Source organism: Notolabrus celidotus, chromosome 22 (genome assembly GCF_009762535.1).
Source record: "Notolabrus celidotus isolate fNotCel1 chromosome 22, fNotCel1.pri, whole genome shotgun sequence".
Taxonomy (NCBI): Eukaryota; Metazoa; Chordata; class Actinopteri; order Labriformes; family Labridae; genus Notolabrus; species Notolabrus celidotus.
In genome coordinates, this window is record NC_048293.1 from 17,195,455 (window position 1) to 17,214,743 (window position 19,289).

The 19,289-nt window shown below is 41.6% G+C and overlaps 1 protein-coding gene across 5 annotated transcripts in view; it reads left to right on the top strand.

Annotated features, from left to right (window-relative positions):
* The window catches only part of evla (Enah/Vasp-like a), a 42,063-nt gene that overhangs the window by 2,803 nt on the left and 19,971 nt on the right, over positions 1–19,289 (top strand). The window contains exon 1 of one of the 5 annotated variants that reach the window (XM_034675820.1): positions 2,593–2,880. The exons of 3 other annotated variants lie outside the window; for them this stretch is intronic. In XM_034675820.1, coding sequence (XP_034531711.1) covers positions 2,858–2,880 — 23 coding nt within the window. In that variant the 5' untranslated portion in view covers positions 2,593–2,857. Of the gene's footprint in view, positions 1–2,592; positions 2,881–19,289 lie in introns of those variants that run through there. One more of the 5 variants, XM_034675823.1, reaches the window with a different exon arrangement.

The window sequence follows — 19,289 nt, forward strand, 5'->3', positions numbered from 1 at the left end:
GATAATCATTGGCATCTATTCGACAATTATTCGAATAATCACACACACACACACACACACACACACACACACACACACACACACACACACACACACACACACACACACACACACACACACACACACACAAACATACACCTGTTGCGTTAACCAGCAGCAGGACGAGGTGCTGCTTGTAGCGGGCACTACGTCAGTGTTTCTGTGACGCAGCATGGTGTGCATGTTTACATTTTACAGCCATGCTCAGTCTCTGGAAATATGTGTGTAGTACTGTGAGAGAAAATCGCTGCGACTGTCACTGATTTTTACTTCTTCTTTTGCTATTTAATACAGTTAGCCTTCTTCTTCTGTTTGCTAATGCGGTTTGCAAACAGTTTTAAGACGCTCTTTAGCCACCGACTGGCGGGAATACCGTATTACAATCATAGACTGTATATATAATGGACAGCGTCGCTCCGCCTTTCCCCATTGTACAGTTTTGAAGCCAAAATATCCTGTTCCAGAACGCTGACATCTTGTACATTTTCTGCAGCTGGAGCCTGGGCAGTAGGGAATTTGTGTGTTTCCCGAGGTCCTAAGGAGTTTCTCTCTACGGCAGCTGTCCATCAAAGCAAACCTGAATGTAAAACCCTGTTTTTTAACCTCTGATATCTAACAAAAAAGAAGCTTTTCAGAAAAGAGGCCTTGAACACAAAACAGTCAAATAATAACTACATATCACCACAGCATACGGATGTGAGAAACGTTCGTACGACGTGTATTTATTTTTTGAAGTTTGACTGAAGACCCATTCAAATGAATGGGGGAGACAGATTGTTTGACCAATACTGCTGCCAGCCACTAGGGGGAGCAGTTTTTGTGGCAGCCTCACTTCAAGCCAAACGACATGACGTCCATTTTATATACAGTCTATGATTGCAACCAGGCACAAGTAAAAACAATGAAAAGCTGTTCAAATATTCAAAACTCACTGTCCATCTCTAATACCTGCAAAGCTTTGGGCTACTTTGTACTGCTTCATATCCAATGCTAGCATGCTAACACGGCAAAACCAAGATGGTGGATATGGGTTGGTAACATTCCATCTGCTGAATATTACTATGTTAGCTTTGTCATGTTTTTCAGAGAGCTTTCATTGTGACTGGATTCTCTGAGCATGTTGGGAGCAAAAAGAGACGGGTACCAGACATTTGAATGCCAGATTGTCTTTGCCCAAATTGGTGGTGCATTGGACAGAAACCAAAACTATCTCAAAGTGAATCATAGCCAAAGAAAAAACAGACAACCTGGACCAACTAGCACAAAGAGAGGATGGACTGAGTCACTGCAAATTTGTTGTATGATTTTCAGGCTGCCGACAAATATAGCTTGGTGACAGGTACTCTAAAAGATTTAACTTTTATAGCAATGTCTCTTGTGGATCCGTGTGTGACATATTTGCATATTCAAATACAAAATTACTTCAATCAAGAATCTGTCTATTCTTTGTTTTTTTAAATGTGAGTTAATGGAGCTCAAAGATTGCTCAGCCTTTCTTTTAAGTGCTCATAAATACACACATTTGAAGCCGTGATGATGGGTCACGAGTAATCACTACCTTCTCTTTCCATTTCATTTCTTTTTCTGAACCATGTGTTCCCCCTCTCTCTCTCCTCATACACTTAAACCTACTCTTACCACACACCATTACACATACAGCCTTCATACATTAATCCCGTCATTTTCCAGCACGTCCCGTACATACACACGCTTTGTGCTGCTGGAGCTTTGATGGTGAATCTGTATCATGTGTCCTTATGGCCTGATGGAGGTCAAACAGGCCGTATCAGATGACCCCACCACATACTGGGAATGCATTTACAGTTCAGCGCGGCATCTCTTCACTCTCTCTGTCAGGCTTTTGATCCTACGGTATCCTACATTCAAACTCTGCTTTGTAGTTTCACTCAGGAGCTTTAAATACATATTCCTGTTGCATTCTTCACAGAAAATATGTTTCTATCCTGTGTTTCACTAATCTTTCACAATCCAGAGTCTCTTGCAGTTTCTTTTTTACTCTTTTCTGAAGCAACAAAGCTAATCTGTTCGTAGACTAGAGTACTCTTTGTTTGTTTCCCACACCTCGACTCCACTTGGCAAAGAAGCTTATTACTCTGATTATGCATTAGCCAGATGGACCACTCGTTCGGGACACATTCTAAAAGAAAAATTCTGCACTAGATGAATTTAACCACTTGCTTTAAGGGTTTGCTGCCGAGCTGGATGAACAAACTGGGTTCGTTTTCCCACCCTAGTTAATTGGTTATTAGGCTTGTGGCTTGGATACATATTTTTAATCCAGCTTCAGTAGAATCTAATTAAAGCTCCACACATAATTCTTTCAAGCCAAAAGGCAGTTTGTAAAAAGCGCTCCTGTCTCCTATATAGGCTAACATATAATTTCCATCCAGTGGAAATGATTCCTTGGAGGTTGAAAGACGGCACTCCAATCCTCAGAGCAGAGAGAGATGACTGGTCTGCTCTGGTCACATGTTCCTCTCTCGCGCGCGCACGCTCTCTCTTTCTCTCTCGCTCTCTCTCTCTCTCTCTTGCATTCCCCTACTCAGTTGCAACACTCCTCATCTCTCCCTCGCTCACTCCTTTCCTCCCACTCTCTCTGTCTCCGTTTTATGTCTGCTCTGTTGGCGTGTTGGATTTTGTTAAATGTATCTTTTTGGAGGATGTGAAAAAGGGTAAAGGACGACATGTGTACGGCTCTCTCCTCTCAGGCTGACACTTCCCCCTCTCCTCCATAATCTCCCCTTTTTATACCTCCTTTCATCCTTTCCTTGGGGACCGGATTGTCTTCTTCTGCGACATGTATTCCCTGGATGACTTCGGGTAAGGCAACATTGCCTCTTTTCTGTCTTTTTCTGTACTTTTGTGTTGTTGGAAGGTAGAATTGGCTTTGGAGCATGCGGTTTTGATGTTTCTTCTCTTCTCTCTGGTGTTTCTGTTTAAAGCCTGGCTCAGCTTTCAGACCGCAGAATCTGTTTGCTTCTTCTAACAGGATTTGTATGCAACTGCAAAGAAAAAAGTGGCTTGAGTTGGAGAGGAATCCAGGAAAAGTGGGAGAGGAAAAATCTCCTCTAGTGGTTGCTGACTTTCTCTCATGTGTCTCCTTCTTTCCACTCGTCTGTCTGTGTTTTCTCTGGAGCCAGCTGTTAGCACAGAAGCCTGATTGGTTACCCTTTAGTATATCTTTCATTGGCTCAGCCTTTTTTTTCCTGAGAAGAAGGAATGAGTTTCTCTGTGTCTGTGTCAGCTCAGCTGCTGCTCTCAGTCGTTCACAGGATGGATCTCATCTGATTGCATGTGTGAGAAAGGACGGCAGGAAGAAAGGGATAGAGAGTGCTAATCTCTGAATGGCTGATGAGTGGAACTATCAAAAGCCAGATGAAACACGAAGAGAGGGGCCTCTGTAATGATGTGGCCTGTGCAGATTACAGTGGGACATGGTGATTTGTTGAAGCTCAAATACAGATGTGGGAGCCGAGTGGGGCAGATGAGATAACTTTAGAGATTTACGCTGGGCTGCATGCACTCTAGTAATCTACTGTAAAGTACAGTGCATGAGAGGGGAGGCTCTCTGCCTCTCTTTGAAAGTATGAACATTATATTTGAGGGGCTTTTCACATTGCATGGTCATTCAGATTGTTATAATGCAACATTTGAGAAAAGGTACATTTAAAAGATAAATTATTGCATAATTTTCTCAATTTTTGTCCAAATCTGTCAAGATGAGTTTGATTGTGACGACTAACTTCTTATCAGGTCTTCATCTGAACCCTCCTGACATCACTTCCTCCTATTCAGCTGTCATGTTTTTCTCTTCGTCCTCCAGAGAGCTGACAAATCCTGGAAAGACTTTAAAATGACACTGAACACAAAGGGAAGCACACCTCCACAGGGTGATGTGATGCTACACTGACTCATAACTCTATTGTATAGGATTTTGACAGGTCTGTTTCTGCACTCTTTGTATCCCTCTGTGAAGTATTGTCCTCCAAATGGAAGCGGCGTTTCCCTTTAAGGATCAGGATTAGTGACGGGACGCGGACTAGAGAGGGCTGAGGAAGGTGGAGTGAGGCGGAGGAGGAGATGAGAGGTGGGGGAGGGGTGGCGTTGAAGAGGGGGTTGCTATCCATATTGTACTGTATGTGTCAGTTAGCCTGGGGGCCAACTGGCATCTATAGCAGGGTGTAATTAATAAGTGATGTCAGCAGGGGGGTCGATAAGCTGATTTCTATCTGTGAGGCTTCACTGCTGAAATGTCAGCACTAAATTATCTCCTTCAATGAGACAATGACTCCTAATTAATCTTTTAGCCAAGAACTACTCAGTTTTTAAATATGTGTCAATAAAAAAAATTATCCATCCTCAGTCTCAAAGGTTCATAACAGCTTTGAAGGTTCTGGATGAGTCTGAAAAGCCTCTTTGTCCCTGTTAATGATATTTTCCACATTTCGGATTATAGAAAAACAACGAAGAGAGAACTTCAAAAATCAGAACTTAGAGCGTTTCTGTCCTCAGACATTTATAAGTCTACAAAAGGAAAGTGTTCATCATAGTCACCTTTAAATCTGAGAGACCTTTTAATAGGACTCAATGAAGCACCTGAGGTCAGTAGTGCCAGGTACTCAACTTGGCATCTCCACTATTGTTGTCCTAAATTCAAATACTGAGACAGGGAGGTGTTGTCATCACACTTTCAGACTTTCTTATGATAAATACTTGTGTTTATGGACAGATTCAATCAGCGGTCTTTGACAGTAAAGATGGAACACAGTGGAGGAGAAGTTTTAAGATTGGGCTTCAGGGATACTGTTATTAAGTCTAAACAGAGCCTTTTTTTGGGTGACATCTTTGTCTTAGTTTTGAAGCCTTTTGTGTGTATGAATTTTTTTTTTTTCGTCAGAACTTGCTTGTTAAATTTTTTGCTTTGCAGTATTGGAGTGACTCTTTATTTTTCTAATCCATTGTTTTGTTATTTTGTGTCACTACGACTGAAATGTATCTCTCTCTCTCTAATGAGGTGAGTTATCAGGGCCTGCTTAAGGCAAGAAAACATCTCCAAACTCAACCTCTCTTCTCTTGTGTTCAGTTTCTCTTTTGGCTCCCACGTCCATTTGCATTGTTACCGTTATATATTCAACCATGACCTAAATTCCTAATAGAGGAAATATTAAATAGTATTCTACTGTATATTCTAACATATACACTCTCATCTTATCTATGACAGGTCACCCTTAGAAATGGAGGAAAGTGGAATCATGTCACGTTCTGTGTTGATCTCTCTCCCTGCAGCAGCTTAGTTTAGCCTGTTGTCATTTTCTAAATGTTAGTGAGGGGCAGCGTCCCCCCCCCTCAAGGCGCCACAGAGCCTCATCTGTCACACATAGAGCTTGTTAACATTTGCACGGCCTGTCGCAGAAATGTCCCCCAAGTCCAGCTGGACACCCAGAGCCACACAGCAGCAAACAGTGATTCAGCCTGGCATTAACATGACTGAGCCCCCCAAAAACAAATCAATGTTGGCGGGTGTTCCTGTTCAACCAATCACTGATTGTGACCCCAGTTTAACCAATCACAACATTACTTTCTGCTGCAGATTGAAATGTTACGCCCCATGGCAGTGTGACTGTTGTTTGCTGTCACCACAACATATGAGGTCAGCTATTAGTGTGGAGCCAGCAAAGTAGAGAGGTCAAAGGTCAGATGGTAATACTCTATCATCCTCACACTCAAGTACTGTCAGTTCTGGGACTGTGCGTGTGTGTGTGTGTGTTTGTGAGTGAGTGTGTGTGTGGAAGAGAACCTTGGTGAGTTGTTCCAGTGTATGAGTAATCCATTTATTGTAATGCATTGATCGCTAATTCTGCAATGTGTAAGCTCAGTTTGAAAAATGCTTCCTGTTTATTGTTTTTTTTTAAGTTTATTTGACATAAACACACATTTTTGAAAACAACAACTGAAATAATTGTGGCCAAGATGTAAGGAGGACTCTTGACAGCTTTTTGAGACTGCTTTAAGTCACAGTGGTGCTTTACACAGAATATCAGAATGCTAACTCGCTTACACTAACAATGCGAACGTGTATGTTGAGTGGGTCTAAAGCTTACTGGGCCCAAGTTAAGCATGTTGTCATTGTAGCATACCAACAATAAGCTTATTAGCATTTGGTCTAGGAACACATTTACATACCTCTGATGACAACTTAGCCAGTGAAGCAACTCCTGATATGTTGGGGCTTCCAGTTTAACCAGCCAATATCTTGATTTTGGATAACAAATGATAAGACCAAAGCTTCCTCTAACATCTGACTAACCACATGTTGTCGAGAGTGAATCTGAGTTGGGACAAAATGTCCTTGATTAATCTCTTTAAACAGTTCTCTTCAAAGAAAGCTGATACATTTCAGAGAAGCTAGTATGAAGCTTAACTGTCTTGACATGACAGCCATGGGCTCTTAAGCCCTTTGTGCATTGCCAGTTAAAGGCAGGAATTATACGCGCCCGTTACCCTTTGTCCACAACGTCACAAGCATCAAGCTGTAATGCCAAGGGGGGACGTTGTTGCACCGGTAGGCCTTGATCAGAGGTAGAATCAGAGGTGTTACAGAGGCAGCAGCCTTTTTCATAATTCCAATTCAAGGCAGGATATTTTTGTCTCTATAACATCTTGCCTTCAATATAAATGACACAAAGGTGTGATGGTTGGACCAAGTCATCCTACCACCTTTGCTGGTGTCAAAGGTGGTAACAGAGGCCTCACAGGTGAGTCAGGATCACTGTGAGCCAGTAAAGTGAGCAGGCAGAACAGCACTCTGTGTGTTTGTGTTCATGTCTGAGTGTTTTTGTATGTGCAGCTCCAGCTGTGTGGTTACCTCATGTGCTCTGGTTAGCCAAACTCAATGTGAAAGCACACACTGGGTCACCAATATTACACCGATGTAGAATCAATATGATACTACAAAGACAGGATGATAGTGGAGTTGGGTCACAGGGCTGTTTAGAGTTGTAATATGAAAAGGGCAACAGTAAAATGATGGAAGTGGTGTGGTGAAGCTGCCTATGTGTGTTTACAGGTGCTGCCGTTCATGCTTCTACCATGCTTTGATACAAAGGGAAATCTCACATGGGAAGACAATATTGTTATTGGGAGGTTCAATGTAAAGATAAAAAGACAGGATGAGTGCAGAGCGATTTATCCAGTGCTGTTGCTGAATCTCAATAAAGGAAAGGCTTTAGATTAAATTTCAGCCGGTTTGCTCTCACAGCAGTCTGTTCCCCTGTTTGCTACCAAAGCTCACTCTGATCCATGGATTGACACCAACAAATAGACTACAATAACAAATCAGAATATACTAATGATAGAATCATGTCTCTTATCTGTGTATAGAGAATAATTGTCACTGATGGGAAAGTCAATTCCCATTAGTGATAGTATTCTTCCTGAGGGTGACCTCATGTCAATCCTTCACTTAGCGCCACAAATTTGAACGTCATGGTGGCGCTAGAGTAAAAGTCAGGAGATCCCCAAAGACATCTTTTATCCCAAAAATGTCTGAACAAAATCACGTTATATTTCCGTCCATCTCATAGTTAAGATATTATCGTCTAGGCCATGGTGATGGACGTACAAATGATCAAAAAGCTGCTTGCCAAATCAGCTCTCAGGATGAACAGTGTCTGAACTACCCTCAACATTTTTGTGCTGTAATTTCTTGTCCCTTGTTTACCAACCACCAAGTTCATATAGTCTCATCCATCACTCCCCCTCTGGTTTGAATAAATCTGCATTCCACTAGTATGAACCAAGTCCCTCTAGTCAGTGATAAAGCTAACTCTCCTCCTGTGATGCAAACTCTGATTGAGCGTTAGCAATCAGTAATTAACTCTCTGGATGTTAATGGACTTTCAGCACGCACGCACACACTCCCAGTTAATGTGTGTTTGTACATGCCGGTGTGTAATCACCAGCTACATGACGTGTCCTCTGAGGCAGAGGGCATCATGATCAATACGAGATGACCACAGTATGGACCGCTGACTGTTAATACAGGCTCTGCTAAATACTAGGTGGCTATGGCAACAGCAGGCTGCAGACGGTGGGGGGCGGAGGGAGGGGGGGGGGGGGGGTTAACAGTAGCAACCCCAACAACACCCCTCACCCACTCTCCAAATATGAGTGTGAGTGGATGTGGGGTAGAAGCTGTTTGAGTGGGATATGAGGTAATCTCCCTTGGGTGAAGAGTATGACAATACTACAGAGGTTCACACACACACACACACACACGCACACACACACATACACACAGACGCTCATCTGTTATTCCGTCAGACAACAGGCTGGTCAATGACTTCATCCCTGCCAGTCTATTCGTCAGTCATCTCTTTGTTGCTGGTTGGATACTGGATGTAGCGGTACATGAGTTCAAACCTTCAGGACCACATTTGGATTTTTTTACATTTTTAAGAAGACGTTTTTGGTCGTTACTTGTGCAGCTGTGCGCTTTTTGTGTTTAATTTATGTATCGGGCTTTCAGCAGGAGGATTAAGCTGCTTTTAATGAATTCTAGCTGTGAGGTAGTGGAGCAGCACAAGCAGGGTTTCGTGTCATAGACTGTTGCTGCTGTTTTTGTTCTTCTATTTACCAAAAATGGACATCCATCGTGTCCAAGTGCTGCGTTACTGCCTCCCTCAGAGCGTCAGTGACTCAGGGTTGTTTTACAGCCACATCGCTGCCAGGTTTGTACTGACACTTTGTCCGATCAGTGCGTGAGTGTGTGTTCTCTGTTTTAGTGATGGAATTTAAAGGTCAGAGGCAGAAAGGAAAGTGAGAGAAAAGATGTATGAAATGGAAAAAAACAACTTTCTAACAGTGAATGTTTTTATGGTTTGTCGAGATGTCTTCATTACTGTCTCAAAAGAAGTCTTGTGATGTTAACGCATCACAGACGATCAAATCTTTCCCTGTTGTATTTTAATCAGAGCTAAAATACTAATCTGTAGACTTAATCTGGCCTCAACATACCATGGTTAGGCACAGAATTTAGGTTATTTTGGATTAGTGACTGCAAGGACAACTTAATTTGACATATGCTGCAAACAAAACAGCTCTTTGTTCATATCCTGAGTTAAATAAGAGTCAAGTGTAGATGTTGTCACCCTGATTTGTTTTCATCATCCTCTTTTTCTGTCTCTCTCCCGCCTGGCTGCATCTTTTCAGTAAAAGCCAGAGATGCTGCCAGAGAGATGCAGCTTTCAGTGTGAGCGCTACACCGAGCTTCTTCTTTTATTCTAAACACTCACAGCCTCACTCTGAATAGAAGTGGCTCTGAACGGGCTGCATGCATGTTTAATTCACATGAGTATTGAAGACAGCATGGCTTCTGGCTAAAATTTCTACCGTTTGGGCCAGTGCCCCTCTCTTTCGCACTGTTTTCTGCTGAGAGAGGAGAGGAGAAATGGAGAAGGGGTGGAGAGGAGGAGAGGGAGGTCTAAGCACTGCTGCTGCTGTCCCAAATGAGAACTGCAGGATCAAACAGATCTGTTGGCTGTCTTGTTATCATGAGGGAAAGGAAGGAGAGAAGGGGGGGGGGGGGGGGGGGGGGGGGGGGGGGGGTGTTGATTTAAAAATAAAGACAATGAGGTGTTATATGAACAGTGTGTGCAGCTGGTAGGTACTTAAAGCTGACCTAAGACCACTGGCTGTGCAGAGCATGAACCTGCCTGGCTGTGTAAACCTGATAGCTGCTGCGTTATTATGTTAGCTTCACTGGCAGCTGCATTAATCGGATACATTTTTTAAAGGGATGTAGAGTCATTGCTTTGTATTAGAGCTGTTCAATAAGCCACAATTTAAACATTATTGCAGTAAGCGTGTTAGTAATAAACACATAGCATAAAGCTAAATTTAGCACAAAAAAATAGCTGTTGTGAAACAGTTCTCAGCATTTTGGATGAAGGCCTGGTTGTGACGGCCATGTTTGCCTTCACACTACTTAAAGTAGATGCAGTCAGATGAAGCTCAAGTTAGCAGTCTGCTACCCTCGGATTAATTGGTGACAATCAAGTGCTGATCAAATACTGTTCTTTGGGTGTATTTGGGAGTTAGGAGGGAAATGTTGCAGACACAGGTATTGAGTAAAAAATTGAGAATATTAGAAGAGACAGAAAGTGGGATTTATCCCTAATATGCACTGTTTGATATTTGTTTATCACTCTATAAATCATTGCGTGGGATATTCGATATCTTTTGCTTTTGTGTGGTAAGGTACTTTCTGTGATTTTTCGGAGGGATGCATTGAATGTGAAAATGAGGGTAAATACCGACCACAGACTGTATATAATGGACGTGGTATCCGTAACGTCACCCATCTGTTTCTGAAGCTCTGTACAGTTGTCCAGACTGTAAAGACTACAGTCCAGACTACATTCGTTTTTTGTACCAGGCTGTAAAGATCAGCTTTTTTGAATTGGTGTGTATGTGGTTTCCGGTACTTCCAGAGCCAGCCTCAAGCGGACAACTCGATGAACTGCAGTTTTTAACACTTCTGCATTGGCTTCAACTCTCGCGGCTGGAGGTTGCCGCTTTGTATCGATGTTAAAAGACAGCAATTGAAAGCTGGTTCTGCTACACAATGTTTCTCTATTACCTCTTAGTAATTCTTTGTGTCTGTTTTTCAAATAAGTTTTGAGATTTGATGTATTTAAGTTGTTGTTCGTAGTCCCTCTTAAAATGTCCCTGGAACATGTCGTCCAAACTGCATGTCACTGCTCTTTCTCAGAGACTGTGTAATACTGTAAAGCAGCTGATAGATGTTTTTCAACGTCTGACCATAAAAAACAAATCAGAGTTTGTCCAGCAAGTGACTTCTTCTAACCAAGTTCTGAAACAGCATACTTGTATACTAGCTTGCCGGCTCCAAATTGGTGCAACACAACAAGCACACATGGGCTACTGACATCAGTTTGCATACCTTGCCAATGGCTGATGTTCGTTAATAGTACCGACATCAGCCATTAATTTGATATGAGGGTGTGACCCTGATTTCTCTATGTTGTCTATAAACCTGTCTTAGAAAATGTGTTGGTTCACATCATAAAGGATGTCACACCCATCCTCTAATCCAGATTGGACCTTACAGTAATTTAAAAAACACATTACTGAGAAACAGAATGACAACACTGAAAGTGAATGAAGGACACACTGTATAGTATTACAGTTAAATTCAGTGTAGGCTACATATTAACATGGATTTCGCTGACATATTTTAATGTGTTGTTTCATTGTTGAATGAAATGAAATATAATATTCTTACATTTGTATATTTTTTGGTGTCAGCTCATGAGATTACACATATTTCAACATATTGTAATTCAAACGCAGCACACATTCAGGGAATTGCAGTATATAGGTCATGCATTTTCTGCTGCTGCGCTGTATGTGAATTGAAAGCTGCAGCTCTGCAAACAGTTTCATCATGAGATTGAGCTTTTTGCACAAAACAACTGGGACATTTAGCTAAGAACATAAGCACATTAATGTGGTTTGCATTAATGCCATTAAGTCGGCAGTGCTCCTCTCTTTCTCTCCCTCTCCCTCTCCCTCTCTCTCTCTCTCTCTCTCTCACCCATACAGGGCTTAATTGTAGCTCTGTCCTCAGTATTACTCTGCACTTTGTGGATCACTGGGGCAGAGGTTGGATAAACACACTACATTTATCAGTCATCACAATCTGGACAAAATGATGGATCAGGGATTTTGAAGCTTTGCTGACATGTATAGATTATGAGAATCTGTAGCACGGTGCCAGTGCATGATAAATGATTGTTGCTGCGATGCATTAGAGGAGGAGATGGGGATTTTTTTACGCCACTGAAGCTTAGCTTTAAAGTCTTTGAATCCTTATTATTCTGGTCTTAATCATAATTACTGTGAAGCACATTTCTGCAATGTTCAGTGTTAATACCCCACAAAGAAAGCCTGATGCAAAGTCATTCTAGCAGTTGAAAGACTAATGTAGAATTTAACTGAGTTTGACTCGCCGTACATCTTTGGTTACACATAAACATAAACTCAAAGAAATATTTTGCCACTTTGGCACATGTGCCTATATTTTTTTACTAAGAGTTTGAGAGGAAAAGTCTGCTACTCAAATGAATATATGTTAAATCTGTAGCTTTAACCAGGGTGCTGGTTTAGCTTAGCTAGTAGAGCAAGCACCCCTTGTACAGAGGCTACAGCCCTTCTCAGACGGGTCATAGGATCAGTTCCAGCAGCCTGTTGCACCAGCTGTGCGTAAGTTGTGTCCTGAGTTAGGATGTAAAGTCTTCACTAAATCATATGTTGAAACTAGTTAGTTTGTAACTTCAGTTGTGTCGTTGTTTGGTTTCACTACGGAGCCGTAAGGTTCATCTTAAATAGTAGACCGTAACGTCCAAACTAACCAAAACATTGTTGCAGATATGACGTTTACACTTCCAGCAGCCAATCAAAGGAAAGCACCAATTTTGATGCATTGTTATCTTTCGTGCCTAATCTTCTTGGACCAACAGCTGAAACAAACTAAAGTAAGGTGATAACTATAGCTGAAAGCCTTAATCTACGATGTGTGTATGATAACACTGACATCGAGTGGTAAAATGATCAACTACAACATGTGTTAATACTCAGGAGCTCAAATCTTGGTCATCATATTTTTCCAATGGATGTAATCTCTCATGGATATAGCTGGGAGAACCCTCTGTATCTCCTCATCCTCCGATTGATCCCACCTTTCAAAACGACGCGCCATGGCAGCCGATATACTCTAAGGAGGACTTTACACCTACTCCACTAGGAGCTAAGTGGACTAAGTGGAAGAATTACTTTGTAACAGCTGGTGCAACGCACAAAACGTTAGTAGAGTGTAAACTCCATCCTAAATGAGAAATTACGTTCAAACTAGGCTACGTTTGAACTTAGATCCAGTTGGTGCAACAGGCTGCAGGACCTGACATGTTTTGTTACATGCCAGTCCTCCTCTCTCCCCCCGCATTTCCTGTCTCTATCAAGCTGTCCTATCAGATAAAGGCTAAAAGCCCCCCCCCCCCCCGCCAAAAAAAAACATAGAAATGCCAGTTAGCTTGGATAATTTCTTATGTACCTCTTTGTGATTAACAAAAATGTGTTACTGTATCACCTTCAAATGAAAGCTGCACTTTACTCAGCAGTGATTTAGCTTAATTCAAATATTAGCCTGCTAACCCAATATGCTACCATGCTGTTGCTAAGAAGATGAACTACATGCACTGTTTATCATTGGGAGTGGATACAAGAGGTTTACTTTGTTGGACATGTTCTGTTCAGCTGAAAACAGCCTCAGGTCAAAGCAAGGGATGGGTAGAGCATGCAGGAAGAAGACTTCTCCGCTTTGTGTTTGTTTTTGTGTTGTGAACTAAATGTTTTTGGACGTAGTTGAAAACAATATCCAAGAAGGCAAATAAGGCCACACCGCTGCTACAATCTGTTCCACTTCATCTGCATCATCATTACCACGAGCACTCACTCGGTGTTAATGCTCCAGACAATTACCTGCTCTATTCACAAATCGGCTCAATCAGACATTACACTGACTTCGTACTAGAGCTGGCAGAGTGAAGTCTTTTGAGTTCAACTGATGCAGTCATTTGTGTTCACACATGCACCTCCTGTGGATTCTTTCAACATAACACAAGGCTGTAGTGCATTTTTAAAAGGTGTATAGTTAAGGTTGATGTTGCATCCTGTAAGGGTGGGGATTATCTTTTTAAACTTCCTTGGTAATCCATCCAGTGTTTTTTAAGATACTTCAGTTTGGAGAAACCAAATGAATCAAACAAGCTAACTACATGGCAGCATGGCAGTTTAATTATTACCTGGGTAAAGTGAAATAACTGTAATGAAATAGTGACTGTCTGTGACTCGTCTTTAGTCTAAGTAATAGTTTCACACACTGTAGTTTAGCAGCAGTGTTACATCCAGTGCAGAAGGACTACTGCAGCCTCTGAAATCTGGCATTCATGTCATTCCTCGCTGTTTCTCCCAAGTAAGCTGACTGTGCTTAGTTTTCTCACTTACAAATGACCAGGCTTCACACTGTTGCTCTACAATGAAGCTGCCCTGTGCTGTTTTTAGTTCCAGCAGGGCCTCCTTCCTCCTCCCTTCTTGTGCCTGTGAGCAGTACTTTCCCCACAGAGCAGATTAGAGGTCATGTACGAGGGTTAAGTCCTGGTTAATTTAGATTTAAGACTGCAGTGAGGTAATGATCTGCCCGAAAGGCTCTGTCTCTAATCCAAGCAGTCAAACAGACCTCTTCCCTCTGTCAGATGGACCCCAGCAGCTCCCACCCAAATACACACACATACACATGAACACACTCAGAAGCACACAGATCCGTACTGAGGATAATACAACCCCCAAAAAAACAAGTCTCATGCAATGCTGTGCACGAAAATTCCCAGCGACCCCTTGAGGCTGTAATTCTCATGATGAGTATAATAATAATAGACAACTGAGCACATACACAGTAAACAGTGTGTGTGTATGAGTATGCTTGTACTTCTATGTATGTGGGGACCAATGATTTGCAACAGCGTGTTGTGGACATTCAGCCTTGAGAGGACCTCGTGACTATTCTCACTAATGTAAAGGACATTTTTTAAGGTTAGTTTCAGGACTAGTGTATTTATTAGACTGATGTTTGGAAAAATCAGTCCGAATTACTTGTTATAATTTGGCATATTTAGATTTAATGGTTAAGGTTATGTGCTATGAAAAGAGTTATGTCAGTGTTGTTTATAAAAAGACAAATGCATAAGTGCCCTAAGTTGGCCCTCCACTGAACATATCAGTGACTGTTATTTTGGGTGGATGTACAGTTTGAGTAGCATATAATACTAGGTGTGGGTGTGTAATTATATATTCTATTCCTGTTTGAGGAAAGCCTAGTGAAAGACGTAGAGCGGGTTGCCCCAGCAGGATGACTTGAATCAGAATCAGAATCAGAATCAGAATCAGCTTTATTCGCCAAGTATGCTTGAACACACAAGGAATTTGATTTTAGTAAACTGTGCTCTCTTTGTACAAGGCATATTTGGGCTTCACATTCACATCAGTCTGGAAGCTGTTGATCCGTCTGCATATTCTCTTTTATGACCAAAAAGACGGCATGTTCAGCTTTGAACTGCTCTAAGTGAACCAACATGAGTAACTTACAAACACAGTAACCAGTGTGTGTGTGTGTGTGTGTGTGTGTGTGTGTGTGTGTGTGTGTGCTCGTTTTTTAAACATTATGGGGATTAGAGGTTTAAAACAACATATTGGGGACGTTTCTGCCTTCAGGGGACATCCTCATTTTCTCACTATTTTAGAGGACATTTTTTTAAATAACATGGTTAACTTAGTGTAGACATACACTACCAGTCAAAAGTTTGGATACACCTTCTCATTCAAGGGTTTGTATTTATTCGAATTAGTTGAAACACTAGATTTATACTAAATACATAAAAACTATGAAAGAACATATATGGAATTATTATTATTTTTTAAAAGTGTTAAACAAAGCAGAATATGTTTTATATTTTAGATTCTGTAAAGTAGCCCCCTTTTTTCCTTCATGACAGCTTTGCACACTCTTGGTATTCTCTCAGTCTGCTTCATGAAGTGGTCTCCTGGAATGGTTTCTAATTAACATGAGCCTTGTCAAGAGTTCATTGGTAGAATGACTTGCCTTCTTAAAGCGTTTGAGACCATCAGTTGTGTTGTTCAGAGGTAGGGTTAGTACACAATGGATAGCCCTATTTGACTACTGTTGTAATCCAGATTATGGCAAAACCAGATTATTTCATAGTTTTGATGTCTTCAGTATTAATCTCCAATGTCGAAAATAATTAAAATAAATAAAACCATTGAATGAGAAGGTGTGTCCAAACTTTTGACTGGCAGTGTAGTTTTGAAGCCTCTCTTCCATCCAGACAGCTGGATTGCAGACATGGCAGCCGCTGCTCTGCTGAGTTATAAACACTGCCTACCTGAGCATGGCTTTGTTTGTGTACCAATCCTGGATTGAGTTACAAGCCCCTCCTGACACTGACTGTACGTCTCTATTAGCTAAAGCACCGACCAGGGATGCATAAAACTGTGTAATTATCACTCCTGCTGCACGAGAAGCCTCTTTGGATGCTTCCATCATTCACAGCCGGCTTTTATTGTGCAGGAGGTTATGAATTTTTTTTCAGGGGAGTTAATTAGCCTGTGATGAAATGATTAATTGGGTGATGAAGTTGTCACTGGCTGTGCAGATTGACTGCTGCTCCTCTAAGATATACAAATAATCAGGGCTCCTTTCTTCGCTCTGTGATTGCAGTGTGATTGAGGATGTATTAAGTGATGATTTCCTGGCTGCTTAAATCAAACAACCAGGTCTTCTGTTGTTTTTGTTGTTGTTTTATCAGTCGTGCCTTTATTAGCTGGCTGAACACTGACAGAGACATGAACGTCTGGGGCAAAGAAGACATGATTACAGGATGTCCTCTGTGTTTGTGCCGATGGCCAGTGAACTCCCAGGTCTCATGATTCCTCGTGTGTTTAACATGAGTTATTTGCAGGTTATGCTTTTAAAGGCATACTCCTCTAGTGAAAAGGTTTGGTTGAGGAAAGATTTGTTTCTACATTGATTCAGTCCCTCTTCTGTTTTTGCATGCAGCTTATAAATTGGACGAGTAGATTAGCCTAGTTTAGCTGAGTGTCTATAAGATAAAGAAACAGCTGTGATAGGAAAATTAAGCTTCTTTAACGCTCTGGCTCTCATTCTGTGCGGCGTTATCACAGCTCCTGCAATAGTTGCAAATTCTGCTTGGTGTTATCAACACTGAAAATAATCAACTTAGAACAGAAATGTTGAAGCATAGTGGTGGCTAAGTTGCAGACCATAAACATTCCCAGTTGGAGCCCAGTAAGGGACCTTTGTGACACATCACTTTTTATATCACGTCTCTCCGCATTTCTTGAGATCTCTCTGCTGTCAAATAAAGCCAGATGATGTTTGAAAAGGGAATAAATAAATGGCAATGTGCAACGTAATTAGATCAGCCATGCACGCCTGGGAATCTTTTTTACTACGCTTGAGAGGAGCTGCTACATGACAACATAAACAACCTGTAATTGAGCCTAGCTAGGTTAACTCCATTATGCAAGAAATATTTACAGAAAACAGCAAACTGAACTCTTAGCACTTTACTTGTCATGGCTGTGTTTCTCTGTACGTCTGTATCAGATGTTTTACATGCATAGACCTTTGCTGACAGCTCATTTCTCTGCAGCTTTGGTAACCTTTAGTTGTGTTTTTAACATTTCGTTTCCATCACAGAAACAAAAGCCAAACAAATCTGAACTGCCGTTGCGAGCCGGACGTGCAGGGCTGCTTTGAATGACTCATCATGTGTCCGGGTCTGTTCGGGTGCCTTCCACTGTGAACCAGCAGGATGAAACAATTACCCCTGCAACAAAAGCTAATTGCCACGATAACAGAAGCTCTGCCCTGGGGTGCTACCCAGAGAGAGAACGCCACATGCACCCGAAACACCCAACCCATTCGCTCAGTTTGCCAAAGAAACACTTTCCCAGCCTAAATGCGACCGGAGATCTAATCCTGACGCAGCCACAGAAAAACACATCTTGTGTGCAGTTTGTTGCACAGGATCAGATTCAGGCATCACTTCTTCCGGCACTCATCTCTCTGCTAATGGACTGAAAACACACTCAGAGTGTGTATGTATAGGATTTGTGTGGAGCAGGGTGGGGGTGCGTGAGGGGTAAGAGGAGGGCACATATGTCTAACCATGTGTGCAGGGAAGTGCTTTGCTTAATTCAAAAGCCTGGGAACGTGGCCTCCTTTTCACCGCTCGCCTATGAGGCTTATTTGACGTGAGGAAGCGCTCAGTGTGGCAGAAGCCTTCATATCCTCTCTGCCCTTGTTTTTCTCTCTGACGTCTATTCATCTCCTCTCTCCCTCTTTCTCTCTCCGTGCACTAAAGTCCTCCTCTTCCTACTTCTCACCCTTCCCAGGCTGCCTTTTAAGACGAATACTCTTCAGCATCCTCTGAGAAATCTGCTTAAATCAGCAAAAACAAGGTGACATGCTTTGATGGCAGCTGTTAGCGAAATCATGTCAGGCTTTTTTAGCTTTGTAAAAAACAGACAGGTCTCTCAAATTCAGAATATTTTGCCAAATAAAAGCAAATAGAAAAATTTAAGCTACCTTCTTAATTTTTTTAACCTTTTTGAGCTAATCTCATTAGCCTGTCATTTTGCAGTAAGAAACGTACAGTGCTGTGTGTTTTATTTATGAGCTGCTGGTGGGGAAGTGCTTATACATTTTTAAAGATGGAGTCTATGGAAACAGAAGAGGGAAATACCAGGAGGCTGAAGCCCTCAGAGGATTAGATCAGCCTGCCCTACAATCAATTGTTATGTATCAATAATGGTTCACATGACTACATATGTTAAAGAGGTCGATTGCAATGACGAATACACAGAGAAATCCAACCTTACTCTGCTGTTCCCCTCAGCTCTACTGGTTATTTTAGGCTCAGTCGTGCAGGTTGTTGATGAACTGTTTTCATTGACTCTCACCGCTCTTATTTCAGAAGTAGCTGGCAGGGATTTTTGTCACATCAGCATGTTTAGCTATTAACAGATTCATGTTTCCATCAAGAGTGAATGTAGTCCAAAACAGAGCTAAAAGGAGATAAAATAACATTCCCCATGTAGGAGCCAAATTTTAAAGGCATATTCAGTTCCTTAGAAGGAATATTTTAGTTGAGTGTGTATGTGCCCTTTGTGGTAGATGGCATAGGAATGTGAGGTATATAGACGCCGTTTGATGGCATCATTTTTGAGTAGCTGCGATTGAAAGACACCAAGTAACGAAACATTTTTTCGTTCTTTGTTTAAATAGAAAATCTTAATTTGTTTCTTTTCTTTGAGTTGCCACAGCACATCCTTTAAAGTTAAACCACATTGTGTACACAACACAAAGATACATACTAGCACCCCATCCTTTTAGCTGTACAGAACCAAAGAGGACATTGTGCCAGGAGTCTTACAGAGCAAAACCTTGTTGTGCACGATGCTTAGTGAAATAAATATGACTTAGAGGAAGTTTAGGAGGAAGCCACCCCAGATTACTGTAAACACATCCCAATGTAAATAGGTGTTTGCTA